At 41.6% G+C, this 18,170-nt stretch overlaps 1 protein-coding gene across 1 annotated transcript in view; it reads right to left on the bottom strand.

Annotated features, from left to right (window-relative positions):
• Window positions 1-303: 303 nt before the first annotated feature.
• The window catches only part of zc3h4 (zinc finger CCCH-type containing 4), an 86,106-nt gene continuing 68,239 nt past the window's right edge, over window positions 304-18,170 (bottom strand). The window contains exons 9-14 of the mRNA XM_042063076.1: window positions 16,477-16,588; window positions 14,607-14,716; window positions 14,091-14,518; window positions 11,804-12,117; window positions 9,777-10,040; window positions 304-3,057 (exon numbers count right to left, since the gene is read on the bottom strand). Of these exons, the coding sequence (XP_041919010.1) occupies window positions 1,490-3,057; window positions 9,777-10,040; window positions 11,804-12,117; window positions 14,091-14,518; window positions 14,607-14,716; window positions 16,477-16,588 (2,796 nt within the window). The 3' untranslated portion in view covers window positions 304-1,489. The remainder of the gene's footprint in view (window positions 3,058-9,776; window positions 10,041-11,803; window positions 12,118-14,090; window positions 14,519-14,606; window positions 14,717-16,476; window positions 16,589-18,170) is intronic.

The raw sequence follows: 18,170 nt of genomic DNA on the forward strand, positions 1-18,170 counted from the left end.
CTTAAGTGGCCTTAGATACCTGATCTGAATCCTATCAAACATCAAAAAGATGAAACATGCAGTCTGCAGAAGTTACCCTACAAACTCAGACCTCTGGAGCAGTTTGCTCAGGAGGAGTGGGCCAAACTACCTGTTGACAGATTCAGAAGTCTCATTGGGAACTACAGAAAACTGTTGGCAGTGATTGATAAATAGTCAGTTTCAAAGTTTTTCTGGAAGGGCACTAACAAAATGGCCAAACTGTATGTGTAAGATTCCCAAAATTTAAGATTCCCACATTTTAAAACAAGAGCTGAGATCAACTTACCCTTTAAGCCTTTATTAATGTACATTACTGTGCATATTTTATTGCCTTTAACACTTTATCTACAGTGAAGCATTACAAAAAGGTAGCCTCTTCTCAAATATGGACACTATTTAATATACAAAAGTTCTTCTTCAAACATCAGAATACAGAAAACCAATAAACTCTGATGTTCTTGAACAGTCACCAGCTATTCAAGAAGAGAATGAGTAGGGTAGTTTCCTTTTTAAAATAAATGAAAATATGTCTATTTTTTCTTGCTCTCTTGATGATGCACAACCAGTGCATTCTATCAATGCCCTTACAAAATACAGTTGGGGAAACATATGTACAATTTTGATAAAATTGCTTTGTTGGTGATATCTCAAAAGAAAGAAATGTGTAAGTATAAAAAATATAAATTAAAATGATCATATTTCACATGTGAATGACAAACACAGCAGCTCAATAACAGATTTTCAGAATGGCAAACAGGAGTCAAAACTTACAGGATAGACCCCTTCTGGGCACTGGACCACAACAAAAACACACTGACAAAACCACAAATTACAACAACTAGGCGTAGAGTTAATACAGTGCAGGTACAGATAGGTTAAAACATTTTAAAGCTGAGAGGTTGCTCAAAGCAACAAAGAGAGGACACCAGGGCAGTCGAGTTTACAGATTATTTAGACCAGCATAACTATTGTATTCCTATTTATTGTCATAGTTGGATGATGTGGCAGTGTACAACTTTGTTATTGTTTATCTTGCTGCTCAAATGTAAATTGACAATGAGACCCAAATCAATAGCTGAATGCAAACAAAACTGCTACAAGAAAGTAAGCATCGGAAAAGTCTTGATGTAAGGGGCTGGGTCATTTACAGATCAAGAAGGCTCGGGGAAACATTCAAAAAAGATGAGACACTCAAACGTCTCTTATGCAACGAAGATATAGCCTAGGTTACCCTGGTTCTCTGCTGGTGCTGACTGTTTAGAGCATGGCTCTAGTAAAATAAATCGATTTGAACCTGATTTGGTTATTTTAGAAATGCTAACTTTGCCACTTTTCAGCATCCAAAAAAAAAAATATATTTTAACAGTTTGACAAGGAGGGTTGTGGCCCTGTTTCCCTAGCAATGTCAGCAAGCTGAGAATGCAGACCAGGCTGCTGTTTTAAACTCAAATGACAGCACTATCAGGTGTCATTGGCAAAAAGGGGACGCTGTAGGGTCGAAACCTTTGAATACATCTTTGAGAGAAGCAGCATCCTGCTCTGAAGTGTCTAGTTGTGCTGGACTGTTGCCACCAAAGGGGCTGCCTGAGCCAGGTTTGTTGACCTGCTTAACCATTTGGAAGAGAGACGTGGACACAGGTAAGTTATGGACACCAGACAGCTGCTGCTCAAGCCCAGTAGCTGTACTCACAGACGTGGACCCTCCTGAATTGGGGGAGGGTGAGGGCTTGGGTCGTGGACGGTTATAACTGTTGTAACGGTCAGTGGTTGGCTCATTAGCACCCCTTTCATTTTCAGGATGATCCAGGGCAGACTTGCGCACAAAGAGAGGCTCTTTGGGTTTGGCCTTGACTACCATATCAGGAGCAATAGGTTTGGATTCAGTTGAGATTGCAGAATTTGCCACCTGCCCTGAACTCTCTAAACTATCTGCAGTTCTGGGGTCATATAAACTGATACTGCTAAGCACATTGCTGCTGGTGCCAGTAACTCCTGCACCACCCCTGCCCACCCCACCTGCAGACAGAAGCCGTGGATCATATGGTGCAATAGGGGGGGCTGAGGGAGTGGGTGGGCTAGGGCTAGAAGAGTGAGAGGTTTGAGATCCAGTCGATTCTGAAGGAGATTTCAAGGCAGATTTCTGGTGCTGTAGCCTGGGATCTGCTTGGACCTTGCGGGCCATACGTGGGTCCATTGGTTTTTCAGGTTGTATGGGGTGAGCAGATGCAGTTCCTGTTTGAGCCGTGGAGACAACAGCAGCAGGACTATTCTGAGAAGGACCAGAAGAAGAATTAACAGTCTTGAGAATGCGAGACAACAACTCAAAGTCTGGAAGGGAGGAAGAAGACTGGTTGTCTTCTATGGGAGCAGGAGGAGCAGGAAGAGCAGGTGGAGCTGTGTGAAGCTGCTGCTGAGCACGTGAGATTCGGGGATCCAGGGTAACCACAGGAGGGATGCCAGGAGGGAGCGGAAGAAAGTCCTGCTTGGGGATGGGCACAGGAATGAGGTCCTCAGGGTTCCACAACACAGCCTTGGCGAAATTAGGGATGTGAAAGCTTAGGTCTTTTTTGATGTGGCTAAACTGCTGCAACTGAGAACGTGGGTCACGCAGGGTCATGCCCATGAGAGGGTCTAGAGGAATGGGGACAGGTTTGTCCCGCAGAATCCTCTCCCCCTCCTCCTCCTCAGCTTGTGGTGTTACAGGGCCAGGTGGCTTGTATACAAGAACTGTGTCAGATTTGTGACATAGCACAGTGCTGCGTGCCAGGCGCGGGTCAACAGGAGCAGAAGAGGAGGAAGATAGCAAGGCACTTGGATTTGGATCAGAGGCTTGCGCTGACTCTGTGCTTCGGGACAGGCGTGGGTCACGAGCTAGCCGTGGGTCAGCTGGACGAGCTGCTTTGGACAGCCGTGGGTCAAAGGGAGGACACTCAGGTTTGCTGCAGCTCTGGGTCTGTTGTCGCAGTGTTTTGATTATTGAAGAAACACTGCTGCCTCCATCCTCATCTTCACTGGAGTACCAATTTGCAGAGTCACCTGAAAGCACCAAATAATTAAGTAAATAAAAAGAATAGACTCAATGGACAGCAACTATGGTTATGCATTAAACACAGCGACAAAAACAACCCTTTTTTTGCTCACAAGTGGTACAGATTGGATAAGTGTCAAAACCATTTGAAATCAGATTGAATCTCTGCCTATATTTGTTTTACATACAACCCCATGTGACTGGATTGTAACTTTACGGATATTTCCTACTTGATGAAACTGGCCCCCAATTAGATGTCACAATTTTTCAAAAACTTCTTCATTGGTCACTATAAATTGCTTTTCATTTGATTTTCAAAGAATACAACATTCACAGATATTTTAAGTAATAGTTTACAGTTAAATAGATGAAACGTATATTATGCCACAAATCTATAACTGCAAAAGAGAGAAAACACAATGAAGTAACACAGTTAAAGTCAGTATGGTCCTCTGGGGAAAAATGTTGCCCATCCCAGAAGTACACCTACTACTACATGGCCCGGTCAGAAAAAGATAATTTTTTTGTTGGACCACCTTCGGCTTTAATTACAGGTCCCATCTTGCATGCCACTTCACAACATGTACTTCCATCCAGGATGGCATTCATTTTTCGTCAACAAGGGCAACAGGAAAAGTCAAGTCATTGCTTAATGTATACTCTAGCACATTTCAAAGACTTTCAATGGGTTTAACGTCACTCTGTGTTAACCAACTTAATTGTGAAAACGATTCCTCATGCTCCCTGAACCACTTTACCGTTGGAAAGCACTGTTTTTCCTGCATGACGTTGTGCAATCCAAATATGGACACTTCCTTTGTATCCGCAACCAATGTGTGTGTTCAAGACATATGCAAATGAGCTATACACTAATCGAATATGCCCAAAATACACCCAAAAGTAACTTTTTTGTATTACAAGTTTCTTTTGAAATGAATTTGAATATGCACATGAGCTTGAGCTTTACACTTATTGAATATGTCCTAATATGCATAGGCAGAAACACCATTCATATGTATGATTTATATCGGCCCAATCTTCATTCAATCATCCTGCTGCTTTAAGACTGGCCTCCAACCTGAAAACTCTAACCTGATAACCCCCGCCGGTATAGACCCTTTTGAACATTCTATTTGGGCCCCAATCTACTTCCTCTGCATTAAGATAACATATGGAATGTTAAAAAGGAAGTCTTGTGGGGCCAACTATGATGCTGATAATGGAACTCTCTTGAAAGGGTCCATAGTCTTGAATCTACACCTCCCCACCACGACAAAGTAGCAACGGGGAGTGTTTTTAAAAAAAATAAATAAATAATAAAAAAAATGTAATGTTTTTTTTTTTTTTTTTTTAAATCCAGCCTGGATCCTCAACCCCTTCTCTGTGGCTCTAGCCCCCCTATTAGTGGGGCTGTTAAGCTCTTAAGCGTTGCTAGGTTACGGGGACGCTGGCGAGACACGCCGCTCCGTCTGGCATCATGTTTTTGTTTGTTTTTATGTAATGTCATGTTTATTTTTTGTATTGGTTTGTCTAGTTAAATGTTTTCCCTATTTATTTACGCTATTTTTGATAGTTTTCGTGTTATTTTTAGTCCTTTTTACTGCTTCTAAGTCAGCTGATGTCGTTGACATTTGTCCATTGGGAGCTTGCTATGGCTAGCTTTTGCCCTAGCTTGGCATCGGACATCCTTCCATCTATCCGTGAGCGGTGCAGCACTTCACTGTCTGGTCGAGGGGATCTCTCGGGACAGCTGGACGGTCCTAGGCTACTCTGCGAAAGATCTGCCGTGCCCGCCGAGCTGTTGCTGACCTGCGAGCCGCCATGCCAACTGCAGACTCTGACATCCTTCCATCCATCCGTGAACAGTGCACTTCACTGTCTGGTCGAGGGGATCTCTCAGGACAGCTGGACCTAGGCTAGCTACTCTGCGAAAGATCTGCCGTGGCCGCCGAGCTGTTGCTGACCTGCGAGCTGCCTTGCCAACTGCAGACTAACGTTAACGGTGAAGAGCTGCAATCTCACGGAGCAACAAACGGTCGCTGTTAAGTCCACCGAATTGCGGATCTACACGATCGCCCAGTACTTTGGACTGTGCTCCAGTCATCTCCAGACTGCGGTCTACAAGGCCTAGCTTCTAACGTTAACGTTATCTCTAGACTGCCAGTGAATTCACCGGGTTGGTCAGTTGCTAAAGAACTTGCATGGCATTGCATCGGTTGTGAAGACACAGCTCTGTGCGCAGTTTTCACGGATCATCATTGCCCTTGGACATTTTCAGCTGGTTTGGAAATTGGACTAATTTTAACATCACTTTTCCCCCTTTTTAAATATATTTTCTTTTTTTTTATTTGTTTATTTGTTTTGTTGTCTGTCTTGTATGTATTGGTGTCACGGGTACGCTGGCGACTACGCCGCTCCGTCCGGCATTTTTTGTATTTGTTATTTTTTAAATGTATTTGTCATGTCTTGATGTCATGGGTACTACGCCACTCCATCCGGCATCGTTTGTCTTGTTGTTATGTGTCTTGTTTGTGGAGCGCTTTGGGTTGCACTATGTGCATGTTAAATGCGCTTTAAAAATAAATCTGACTTGACTTGAATTAAATAATAGATATCGCCATGAGACTTTCTCAGTTGATTACTCATGTTAAGCTAAGAAAAAAGTTTATTTATATTTTAATGTTTAAATATGCAAATTAGGCCTTCTCATTAAAAATGCGCTAATTTGCATACATTTTAAAAAACAAAATCAGATTGTCTGATAAAGCCAGGCTCAAAATATTTTTTTCCATTTTGTTGTCATATGAGATGGTAAAAGAATTACTGAGGGGTTTATGGACATCTACTTCTATTATCCTGTAATTCACCTGTACCACTGTGATATGAAATTTATTGGCCCGAAATTAGAAATGGGTGTATCTTGCGATAGGATCTAAATGCGATAGAAATGTAAACTAAATATGTTTTTCCATGTTTCTGGGCATGAGGAACTCATCTATAGCATTGATAGCACTCTAAGAGGTCAACATCATTAAGTGCAGTGAAGATCACTGGCAAAACATTCTGATATCCTGCATATATATAGCAGGGTATTCGGGGGGGAAACGATTTCCCCTTCCTTCGTTTGTGAAAATAATTCTGTTGACAACAATGATAAAAACAGCAGGGGAAGGGTGACATGAACACTTCGAGCAAACAGGTGGCCAATCAGAGATTCGAAACAAATGAGAGACCAACATGTCACAATGCAAAAACACCGGTTTCCCTATTTACATACTGCAACTGCGAAACTGGAGTTTCCAAATCGTTTTTGTGGTTTTCATGTAAATGAGAGGCCAAACCACGTTGAAATATCTGCGTTTTCCCTTCGTGTGAACGGGATCTTATTTTCCCACAGTTCTGGGGTAAAGGGTGGGGCAATGGGTGTGGCCTGGGTGTGGTTTCAGAAGTTCCGGCACTTGGGAACCTAAAAGGTTGTGTGCTGCTCTCTCTCTCACTTTCTCCTTTGACTGTCCAACAGTACAGAGCGATAAACAGCAGACTCAGTTCTTCAATTGCACCATTGAATCTTTTCTTGAAGTCCATTTAAAAATCATTTGCTAACCTCAGAGGAAATGTGAATTGCCTTTGGAACTGGAAGCCATTTCTGTTATATAGGCATTCACAATGTGTTACTGCACTGGGTCCTTCCACTGGTTCTGCACTGCTTGCATTTCATGCTTTCACTGGCTGTGATACAACATCTGCATTCTGTGGCCGTGGTAAAAAGACTGCCTGGGATACATGCCGTGTATATCCAGAAGTTGCAGAGGCTTTCCATGAATTGTTGCATATGCCACAAGAGTTAAGTGATCTTTCCTTGTCTCAACTAGAATGTTTTGTGGTGCTGATCTATGACCGAACAAGTGCATGCTTAGAGGTCAATGAGGCAAGGAAACAACTTTTTATCCAGAGGTCAAGATCCCTGGAATACATCCCCCCTACACAAGCTGCTTTGAAGCAACACATCAAAAGAGCAATGCAGGCTAACATATGGAACCTTGCCTTGGTTTCTAGCCCTTCCAGTCCTTCAGACTGGGGATGGATTGAGTTGGACAACACTCCTTGAGGCATCACAGGCATGCTATGAGCTTGTGCACTGTGGTTGTAAAAAGAGTTGTACCGGGCACTGTAAATGCAAAAAGGCAGCATTAATTTGCACAGCACTCTGCACATGTGCTGGTGACTGCAGTGACTGAAGCTATTTTGTATGCCTTTTTCTTACCCCAAAAAGGCAGCATTAATTTGCACAGCACTCTGCACATGTGCTGGTGACTGCAGTGACTGAAGCTATTTTGTATGCCTTTTTCTTACCCCCAAAAGCTAAGGCCTCTACAACAACTTTCACTGTACTATTTTAGAATGCTGATATGTTACCTGTTCAATGTTACATTGGGGATTTGTGATAGGAGTTCAAGTTGTGAGTTTCTGATAGGAGCTCAAGTTCAAGTAGGGCTACATTTTGTCATGTCCATATTTATATGGAATTGTTTGGTGAACTGATACATTTTGTACTTGGATTTGCCCAATCATTGGATCTTTTGCCACTTAATGTGGCAACTTAATTGGATCTTTCGCCACTGCACTTAACGATGTTGACCTCTTAGAGTGCTACCAATGCTATAGATGAGTTCCTCATGCCCAGAAACATGAAAAACATATTTAGTTTACATTTCTATCACATTTTGATCCTAAGATACACCCATTTCTATTTTCGGGCCTAAAAATGTCACATCACAGTGGTAGAGGTGAATTACATGATAATAGAAATAGATGTCCATAAACCCCTCAGTAATTCTTTTCCCATCTCATATGACAACACAATGAAAAAAATTTGAGCCTGGCTTTATCAGACAATCTGATTTTGTTTTTTAAAATGTAGACAAATTAGCACATGTTTAATGAGATACGGCCTAATTTGCATATTTAAACATTAAAATATAAAAAACTTTCAATACATTTTTTTCTTAGCTCAACATGAGTAATCAACTGAGAAAGTTTCAAGGTGATATCTATTATTTACATTTTTAACCCCATTCACCTGTAGTGTCACAACATACAGTATTACAGAGGTCAATGACCTCTATCTGACCTCAGAGGTCAAACTGAGAATGCCTCCAGATCTAAAATTAAAGCTTAGGTCATCAAGAACAAACCCTGAAAGTTTCATGCTTCTTTCATAAAAAGCAAGATCGTTGAGCTTAACAGCCCCACTATATATCAGTACCTGGTTTGTTCTTTGCTTAGTTCTCCCCCTCTGGGTCATATTCATCTGATAAATCAGGCAACTGTGAGTTTGTACAGCTAGTACCACGACAGTCTCCGCAAATGTCAGTGCAAGGGAGTCCATGTTTTTTGCATGTGCATCTCTTTGTGCTGCAGTCTTTCTTGCAACTACAGCGGACTGCATCTAATATTTCTGGTGGTGACGCAGGCTGACCGGTCATTATTGGCATAAATCTCTCATCCAAAACATGCCACTCCCAGTCTTTTGGGTCCATACGTTCACTTCCACCTTTCCACTCCATCATTTGGTAAAAGACCCGAAGACTATGGAACTTTGCAGCTGTTGACGTTGGAGGGAGAGATTGAGGTTCCACTGGAGATGAGTTCTGAGTTACCAACATAGTCTTTATCGCAGGAAAAAAATAGCGAGCAGCCTGATAACCAAATTAAATGCTCTGTGGGCCGGATGAAAGTGCTTGGCGGGCCGCATCCGGCCCGCAGTCAGCCCACCCCTGGACTAGCCTGACGCATAATTTCTTCACTGAGATTTTTGGGGGGTCTTTGAATTCAGCCCTCTGTGTGTTCATCTTCACTGGGCTGTCTACTGACATTATTGATTATAACTGACTATGACATTATAACTTTTTTCTATCATGTGACAAAATCCTGAGGCAGTAACCAAATCCATGAATGTGACAACACTCCAGGTTTTATTAGCCTACCTTGGAGATATTAGGCTATGTTTTTGGTGCGGTTTTGTTAGTGTATCTATCTGTATGGACGAGGCCAAGTAAGCGGCAGATATCCCGAGTCAAGTCTACCATGAAAAAAAAAAAAGCCAAAGATGTATAGCCTCACAAACAACTCTCAACCTACTCTCCATTTCACCCATATAATGCCCAACAATCATTGGCTAATTGGAAGAGCCCACTACAATAGGGACACACATTTGACCTCAAATTTTATGGGTGGGATCATTTTTGGCTGGCAACCAGGCCACCTTGAAACATGCCCCATAATCAAATCTAAATGGTGTTACTAGACTAAAATTCTGAAAACTTGAATCTGGTTTCTGGGAAACTTTACATGCAACATAAAAACAGAAAATATTTGCACCATCAAAAACCATCAATCTTAAGCTTTTACTGTAAGTTGAATTTGTTTCTTTATGTTGTTTTTAATATTAGGCTGCATTAGAATTCTAACACTATTTAAATTACATCAGTAGATGAGAATGTTTGCCTGACTGCCTTGTCTGTGTGGAAATATTTTAAAAGCCCGCCAAATGAGACATTTTGTGAGATTAACGACTTTGGACAACACTGGCAGACTATAGGTCGTTTGTCTTGGCAGTCTGCTATAACCAAGGTATCCAAGCATTATTTTTACTGACAGGCATGGTTTGACATATTGTTGTCTGTACTGTAATTCTAATATGAGATAAGACTGTATTCTGGCAGACCTTCTATGTCTTTCTGAGCTCCAACTTCCGCCAACCTCCTGGCCTTTTCCTCATCCTCCTGTTGCTTCTGATGGATCCTCATAAACAACACACGTTGAGCCGGTGGAAGGAAGTCAGGTACTGTCAGGCTGGATATCTGGCTGTCTGCAGATCCATTGGAGGAAGAGTCACCACTGCCAGTGGTACTCTGAGTCCTAGAGGCTTGATCAAGTATTCCTTCTCCAGCACATTCTTCAATTTTTCTAAAGCCAGGGTATTCTTTACCTGTCAGTACAATAGATTATATTCACCACAGTTTACTCATAATCACACAAAAAATGTTCTTTCCCAACAAAAGGTATACAAGTATTACAGTCTTTACAGTTCCTTTGGTGCACTTCTCAAATCATCATTAACGTTAGCACATCATTAAAGATGCTCTAAGTGATGTAACTAAGCTACAAAATAACAAATACACAGAATACCCCTAGAGTCAGTGAGGGCAGGGGCAGAGGTTGACTCACAGGCAGACCACAGAGCTTTGGACTTGGTTTAGACTACCAGAAAGGGGAAGAAAACTGATACGGTCAATTTGGCGGATAGTCATTTTGAGGGAAAACTATAATCATACTCATAATGATTCTCAACTTTTTACTGCATTGTCATGAACAAAGGAAAGGCAAAAAAGGTGTTTCTTTGTTGAACAAATTGGGATGCAATGTGAGCCTTGAATTGGATGCCATGCAGGAATTTGCTAGGATCTCAAAACCGGATTATAAACATGCTTTGCCACAAAAACAGACAAAAACGTGGGGTAAGTCCAGCAATATGAAGTTATTATTTTGCTGTCACTTTGTTTGTTTTATAACCCAGAAGGATGTCAAATGATAGCTATGAGTCTCCTCTTTCATCTGACATGCGTGGCATATCTATCCGATCACGGGTCCGCAAGTAATTCAAACGAGAGTAATGGGTGTGCAGCGTTGGTTTGTGTACATGACGTTATTATTATGCAGTCACTTCGTCTGTTTATATAAGCTAGAAGTCACTTAGTCTGTTTATATAAGCCACAATGGATAGCCCTGTGTCTCCTCTTTCATCTGATATGCTTGCCATATCTATGCGATCACGGGTTCGCGAGTAATTCAAACGAGAGTAATGGGTGCGCAGGTGAACGCAGAGAAGTATAGACTGTAAATATGATGCAATTTGATTTAATTTCATGATTTTTTAAAATGTTAATACTTGATCGTACAGACAAGTGTGTAGTCTCTTTGGAAAGTCCCACTTCTGCTCTGTCATGCAATAAAGGTTTCATCTCGCTGCGATGAACAGATCCGGAGCAATTTAACAGAGAAGGGTGTGTTTTTTGACGCACTTTGCGTCAATCGGGTTCTAAGGGTTAATGTTAAAGGAAAATTTATCTTTAGCGTGGTGGTCATGAGAGCTCAACACATCAAAGACCAAAGAGCTGATCCTGGACTTTAGGAGGAAGCGGCAGATGGACCCACCGCCACCCCTCATAGAAGGGACTAGTGTCGAGAGGGTCCACACCTTCAAATTCCACTCCATCCGACATCTTTTGTCTTGTGTGTCAATGTCTTGTATGTGGAGCGCTTTGGGTTGCACTCTGTGCATACAAAAATGCGCTACAAAAATAGGTGGTCTATTGACATAAAGGTGGCTTGACATAAGCGGTGTCTCTAGCGTAACAATGACAATGGATGAACTGGAATCACAGTACAGCAGGTCTTTCCAAAAAAGTGTAATAGAACTGGCAAAATTATTCTTTACAGATTATGAGAACTGGTTCAGCACTTATAATGGCATAAGTAATTGATTGTACTGTACATAAGCAATTGCATGGATGTATGGAAGCACTTGTTCATTCGAAGCATTGATAAATTGCTGTTGGGCACAAGTAACTAGATGATTCTGATCTGAAAAATGCACCAAAGTGACTAAGGGAAACTTTAAGATAGATCAAGGCCACAACACTTCTAACAACACTAACAAGTTAACAACATGTATGGATAATAAAAAAGTACCATTGTCTCCACTTTCCATTCCCAGTTGTTGATGAAAGAAACCATCATAGAAATTGCCTCCAGTAGGTGCAGGCATTTGATGAGTCATCCCCTGATGAGGTGATCCCTCCCCAGGTCCAAAACTGGATATCACAGATGGCACTCCTTGGTTGGGATTACCTCCTGAGGACATGTCCACAGGGCCAGGTGGGATCATTCCACTTGGATTTGGCCCTATATGTCCAGTTGGTGGAGGAGCTGAGAATCGAGGTAGTGGACCTACCTGGGTTACACCCGAAGGGCCAGAGGGGACACCTGCGCTAGGGCCTTGACCCCTGAAACAATAACGAAAAATCACAACATGATTATGGTCATTTATTTAGCAGATGTCTTTAATCTAGGGGTGTGAGATGTCAACAATCATGGTAACATAGAAGGTATGCAACTTTATTCTGTCAAAAAATGCTCAGATGTTATTGTACCATTTACTATCTTGTAATTAGGTTTGGGAATAAAACGGTCCATTTATGCAGATATCAAGCGCCTCCTAATGGTTTTCTAGCATCGACACAAATAATTAATTGCCTTGCAGCCAGTGACTACTCACACAGGCTCCAGTTTCTACCAGAATCTCCTACTCAAAGTGGAATGTTGTGCTCCAGAGCGTTTACTGGAGATGGATCCATGGAGCCCATACACATTGTGCTGTACATGTTTGGGCCAGAATCGGAGGGGGGATCAGACACTAAGGAAGAACCAATCCCTCAAAGATTGGAATAAAATGTTTCTGAGTGTCAATTATTGTTATTTTGTATATTTTCTCTACTGTCATAATCGTAGCACTTCAGCTTAGACACAATGTTATCTTAACCTTACCCCTTTAGAGCTCACTAACAGTATAACTTTATTATAATCTATCATCCATAAAAATGTACAAATTATTATGCTGTCCAAGAACCTGGAGGGCTAGAGGTCTGCGCGGGACTGATTTTTCAGTCCCGTGCCCGCCCGCTCCCGCAATATTCTGTCCCGCTCCCGCCCGCTCACGCATTAATGTGTCATTTTTAGTCCCGCTCCTGCCCACATCTGTAACATGATGTCCCGCTCCCGCCCGCTAAAGCCCGCATGCAGGAGAGTAAACATAAGGAGACACATTTACGAGTAGGCCAGGCTCACACCTCTGCTGTTGATCTTGGAATTTCATTTTGTTTCAGGAAATTAGAATAAGGATTTAATGTGAGGAAGAAAGGATGGCGTGTTTGCAGTTGTCATTTATTTGTCACGGCACATCACCCTCACAGCCAGGTAGCACTGCTATGCATTACTTTCCAAAATAACCCAACAGATCTGGATAAAAGTGAATTTTTATCACACAAGAAATGTCCAAAGAGTTTACTAACCACCACTCCTCCCTCAGCTGGTCTTTCAACTCTAACCTGACATGAATTCCTAGAGAACCATCAGTCGACAATGAGTATATTCTCAACCACTACTGCTGATATAGTCTGTTACTGCTGATATAGTCTGTTACTAAGGCAACTTAATTTAACGGTTTTTACTGTAGCTCACAGGAAAATTTTCAAAATCTGAAAGGTCTCTTACTTTGTTAACCAACTTATTCTCAAGCCAGAGCTAACGGGTGTTGTTCGGTCCTCGCTCTCACTCATACGTTATAGTTGTCCATATAGTTGTACTTTTTAGTTAGGGGGAAACACCCAGAAATCCATTGGGTTTTCTAATGTTAAGGATAATTACACACAATACACATGTGTGAACAGCTTTTGTCAACGGAACATGGACACGCCCACCATAATAAAATAAGAAAAGCTGTGAACGCATCAAAAACGGGGTACAGACAAAATGGAGACATATTTATGTAACCACAACAACCACAATATGTGGCAGGGACTGAAGATAACAGACTACGGAGGACAATTGTTCACCTCGGCTGATGTGAATCTTAATTGGTGAATTAGTGATGAAAGCATCAACACTGTCAATACAGCTAGTGCTGCAGTCGGCTTAAACAAACAACTGTGCTACAGTAACATGCAAACCGACCAGTGATGACCATCTAACTCTGTCTATTCTTAGCATGACAAGCTTGCACATCCTTAAAACTAGAATTACGTTATTATCGTAGACAATAGACATCACACACCCCCCTATTTCAATTCCAACTAATTTACACAACATTAAGGTAGAAACCTTTATCAGGTTATCAACAGGAATGGCTTTTTAAAAATGGTGTTTAGTTATTTAAAAAATGTGGCATCACTGCTAGAAACAAGAGACAATGAAGGCAGACCTGACACCAAGTTTCTGAGCCAGCTGTCCTGTGGGCTGCACAACAATCTCAAATAAAGATGGAATCTTCTTCCCTGTAGCTCCTTGACAAGGTTGTGGTTGGCCCAAGGGTGGCTGAGGTGGTGTGCTAGAATTTGGAGGCCCTTGAAATGGGTTACTGTCTGGACAAGGAGGTGGAGGTCCAGGGCAGGGGCCAGTTCCAGAAGCCAAAAGAGTTCCTTGTGGGGCATTATGAGGCATATTGGTCGAAGACGGTCCAGTCAACCCAAAGTCCACAGGGCCAGCACAATCAGCAGAGACTGGTCTTGGTGGTGTTGGGAGAAGGCCCACCCCTGGTGGGGGTTTTGGTAAAGGGTTAATACCCTGCTTCTTCAGCTCCTCTACCTCTTTTTCATCCTCAGCACCAGCCTCAGCATCTTCTGCTAGCATCTTCAGAAAATCAAAAGAGAGAACCTATGAATAATGAATAGGTAATGTGATGATCTGATGTTTTCTTAACATGATTATAGAAAATCACCTTGTCCAACAACTCTTGAGTATCTTCTGTCAAGGGCTTGTGAGAAAACATACATTCATCTCCATTCACACAATTTCCGGTGGTATGAAACAGCTTGCAAGGAAAGTCACGTGCTAATAAGTTAAGGACCTTACAAACACTGACTTTTTAATCACAATAAGTGTCACTGTAACAATACGGTTGTTAAAGTCGTGATGCAATAATGTGCCGACAATTCTGTTTCCGGGTCCAACTAAGCCCAGAACTGCTCATTTTTGCCATAGACCTCTCCGGAATAAGTCCCGCCTTCGAAACAGCCGTGTCCACCCAACTTCCGGGCGTCGAATGTCTATGGGAAATAACATGGCGTTTCGAAATATCATACCTGTCAAACATCTGTAGGTGGCAAAGTAGAAAAAAATGGTGGGCCGATTGGCCTACACACACGATCTGCCCAAGGTTTCTTCCTTGGTAAGGGAGTTTTTCCTTGCCCCTGTTGCTCTTGGGTGCTCCTTGTTGGTGCCCCCCCCTCCCCCAATTCCAATCCTCCCCCACCTTTCTTATGCAGCCCTTGCCACTTAATCTACTAAACCCCTCTTCTACTGCACTTTTTACCCCCCCACTTTGCACAAATAGGCTGACTTCCAGTAACTATATGCATGTGACAATAAACTTCCTTGTATCCTTGTATCCACACTTCTGCCATCTAGTTTCCACTGGATTTTTTGATTGTCGGTGCCGTTAAAGTAGAAATATATCAGTAAGAAGCACTAAGCTAACGCTTCAGATGCCGCGACTCCCCCAGTCAAGGTTGCATAGCAACGGCAATGTTTCATAGTTTGTCTTCACCGAAATGGAGTTCGTGGCACCAGAGCCTGTCTACGGAGGTGGCACTAACCCTGCGTGAAATCATCATGTTTAATAGGTTGTTAATACATTCTGAAAATGTTACTGTTCTGATCAAGGTCATGCAAAATAAAGCTATCGACTCAATACAACTCTGCCTCTGATTCCTAGTCTGCTTATCATTATCTGTTTTTCATGAAAAAAAAAATCTCGTCATGTCTTTAGTGTCTTTGTCTTTTTCAAATATCTCAATAACAGCCAACAAACTCGCACAGTCAAACCAAAAGTTAAGTCGTGTTGAAAAGAGGCTGAACCTTGCAAACAATTTACATTTATAGACCACTGAAATCACACATTAATCACACTTGAAAATGACCATCACGTTAGGTTGTGACTGGTTGTAGGCAAGATCTAACGCCCTCCTCCGCCCACGTACATCGGAACTAGCTCTCGGTTAGCATTAATAATCGTTTACTACTTTAACGGCATCGACAATCAAAAAATCCAGTGGAAACTAGATGGCAGAAGTGTGTAGGCAAATCGGCCCACCAGCTTTTTCTACTTTGTTACCTACAGAGTTTGACAGGTATGATATTTCGAAACGCCTTGTTATTTCCCATAGACATATGACGACCGGGTGTTGGTGGATATGGATGTTTCGGAGGCGGGACTTATTCTGGAGAGGTCTATAGAGAGACAGTTCCTGCTGTTCAGAGTAATCTACAATAAAAATGGACATTCTACTTCTCACCTCTGCCTCAACCTCATGTTTCATGGAGGTCTGGCCTTGATTATATCATCTGACTGCACAGCTACACTAATAACTATTAGAGTTAAGCGACTTTTTAAACCCTCACTTAAAAAGTGGTGGTGGTGAAGATTGTGAAAACAGGTTGGCTGTGCTAGTAAACTTTTTGGACGAAGAGTGGTTGGACCCGGAAAAAACTTGTGGCTTTAGACTTAACATCTGGATAATAATAATCATAATAATAATAACCATCATCATAATGATCATGAGATAAAAAAATCACAAGAGAAAGGATATCATGCATATATGGGCAGTTCTCTGCCCTGGCGCAGAAACCAGTGATGTAAAACTTGCAGAGCTCTTTCCTTTTGGGTAGTTCAATGTCATGGCTGAAGTTGCAGTGTTCACCCTGTCAATAAAAAGGAAGATTCATGGATGATTAAATGGAACAAATTTAGCTTAATAACGTACTGGTTAAAGATACAGAACAGGGTATTTTATTTTGTTCTCTGATATTAACATAGAAAGTATGCAACGTTGATAACATATGTATTTGGGCTGGGGAATATACAGGCTATTTTAGAAGATATCTAGTGCCCCCTTATGTGAGTGACTACTCACAACACACTCCAGCTTCTACCTGGATCTCCTTCAAAGTAGTAACATTGCTCTAGAGCCCTACTAGAGTGATAGACCCATGGAGCCGGAATTGGAGAAGGAATCAGATATTGAGGTAGAACCAGGCCCTCAAAGATTAGAATTAAATTGAGTGTCAAGTATTTTTATTTTGTATATTGTTACTAAATATCTCTACTGTCATAATCATTGCACTTCAGCCTGGACAAAAAGTGAGCATAACACCATACCTCTTTAAAGGCTCACTAACAGTATAAGTCACAAACCCATTGCCAACCAGCCAACCATAATCAGTGACGCAAGCTTGACTCTCTTTCAGTGTCAGTTACAGTGCATGAAAATGCACTGTACTGTTCTTCCTAGGCATTTTATTATTATTACAGTGCATGAAAATGCACTGTACTGTTCTTCCAAGGCTTTTTACAGTGCATGAAAATGCACTGTACTGTTCTTCCTAGGCTTCTTATTAGAGTGCATGAAAATGCACTGTACTGTTCTTCCAAGGCTTTTTACAGTGCATGAAAATGCACTGTACTGTTCTTCCAAGGCATTTTATTACAGTGCATGAAAATGCACTGTACTGTTCTTCTTAGGCTTCTTCTTCTTACTATTACAGTGCATTTTACTGTTCTTCCTAGGCAACTTATTACAGTGCATGAAAATGCACTGTACTGTTCTTACAAGGCAACATCAACAACAACTTATTATTCCGCTTACCACTTTTTCCGTACGCAATTTCTCTTAATAATAATAATAATAATAAAGCTTTATTTGTATAGCACCTTTCATACACAGAATGCAGCTCAAAGTGCTTTACATTTGAAGCATGTAACACAATAAGTCAGTCAGTCATTATCAATCACTTTTCTTTGCTGTTTATGTTATACTCAGCAACATATCAAAAATATAGAAAATGACGTCATAAGACTGGCAGCCTTAACCCTCTTACCCCCCACAAGCACGCCATATGGCAACTGTGGCAAGGAAAAACTCCCATATTCCAGGAAGAAACCTTGAGCAGAACCTGACTTAATAGGGGGAGCCCATCTGCTTCTGGCTGGCTGCGCCCTCCAATAGTAGCAGATGTAGAATAATCTGAAAATGTAGTCTACAGGATAAGATGAGTTAACTAAAAGCTTTCCTGTACAGGTATGTTTTCAGATCTTTTTAAAAAATATTTACTGAACTCGCCTGCTTGATGTACAGAGGCAGGGTGTTCCATAGTTTGGGGGCATAATAGATAAACGCAGCTTCTCCACTTTGTTTGTGGAGCACTTTGGGTACGATTAAAAGATTAGAATTGGATGATCTAAGTTTCCTTTGTGGTTGATAAGATATTAAAAGCTCAGAGATAT

This window comes from Alosa sapidissima, chromosome 15 (genome assembly GCF_018492685.1).
Source record: "Alosa sapidissima isolate fAloSap1 chromosome 15, fAloSap1.pri, whole genome shotgun sequence".
NCBI classification, from domain to species: domain Eukaryota; kingdom Metazoa; phylum Chordata; class Actinopteri; order Clupeiformes; family Clupeidae; genus Alosa; species Alosa sapidissima.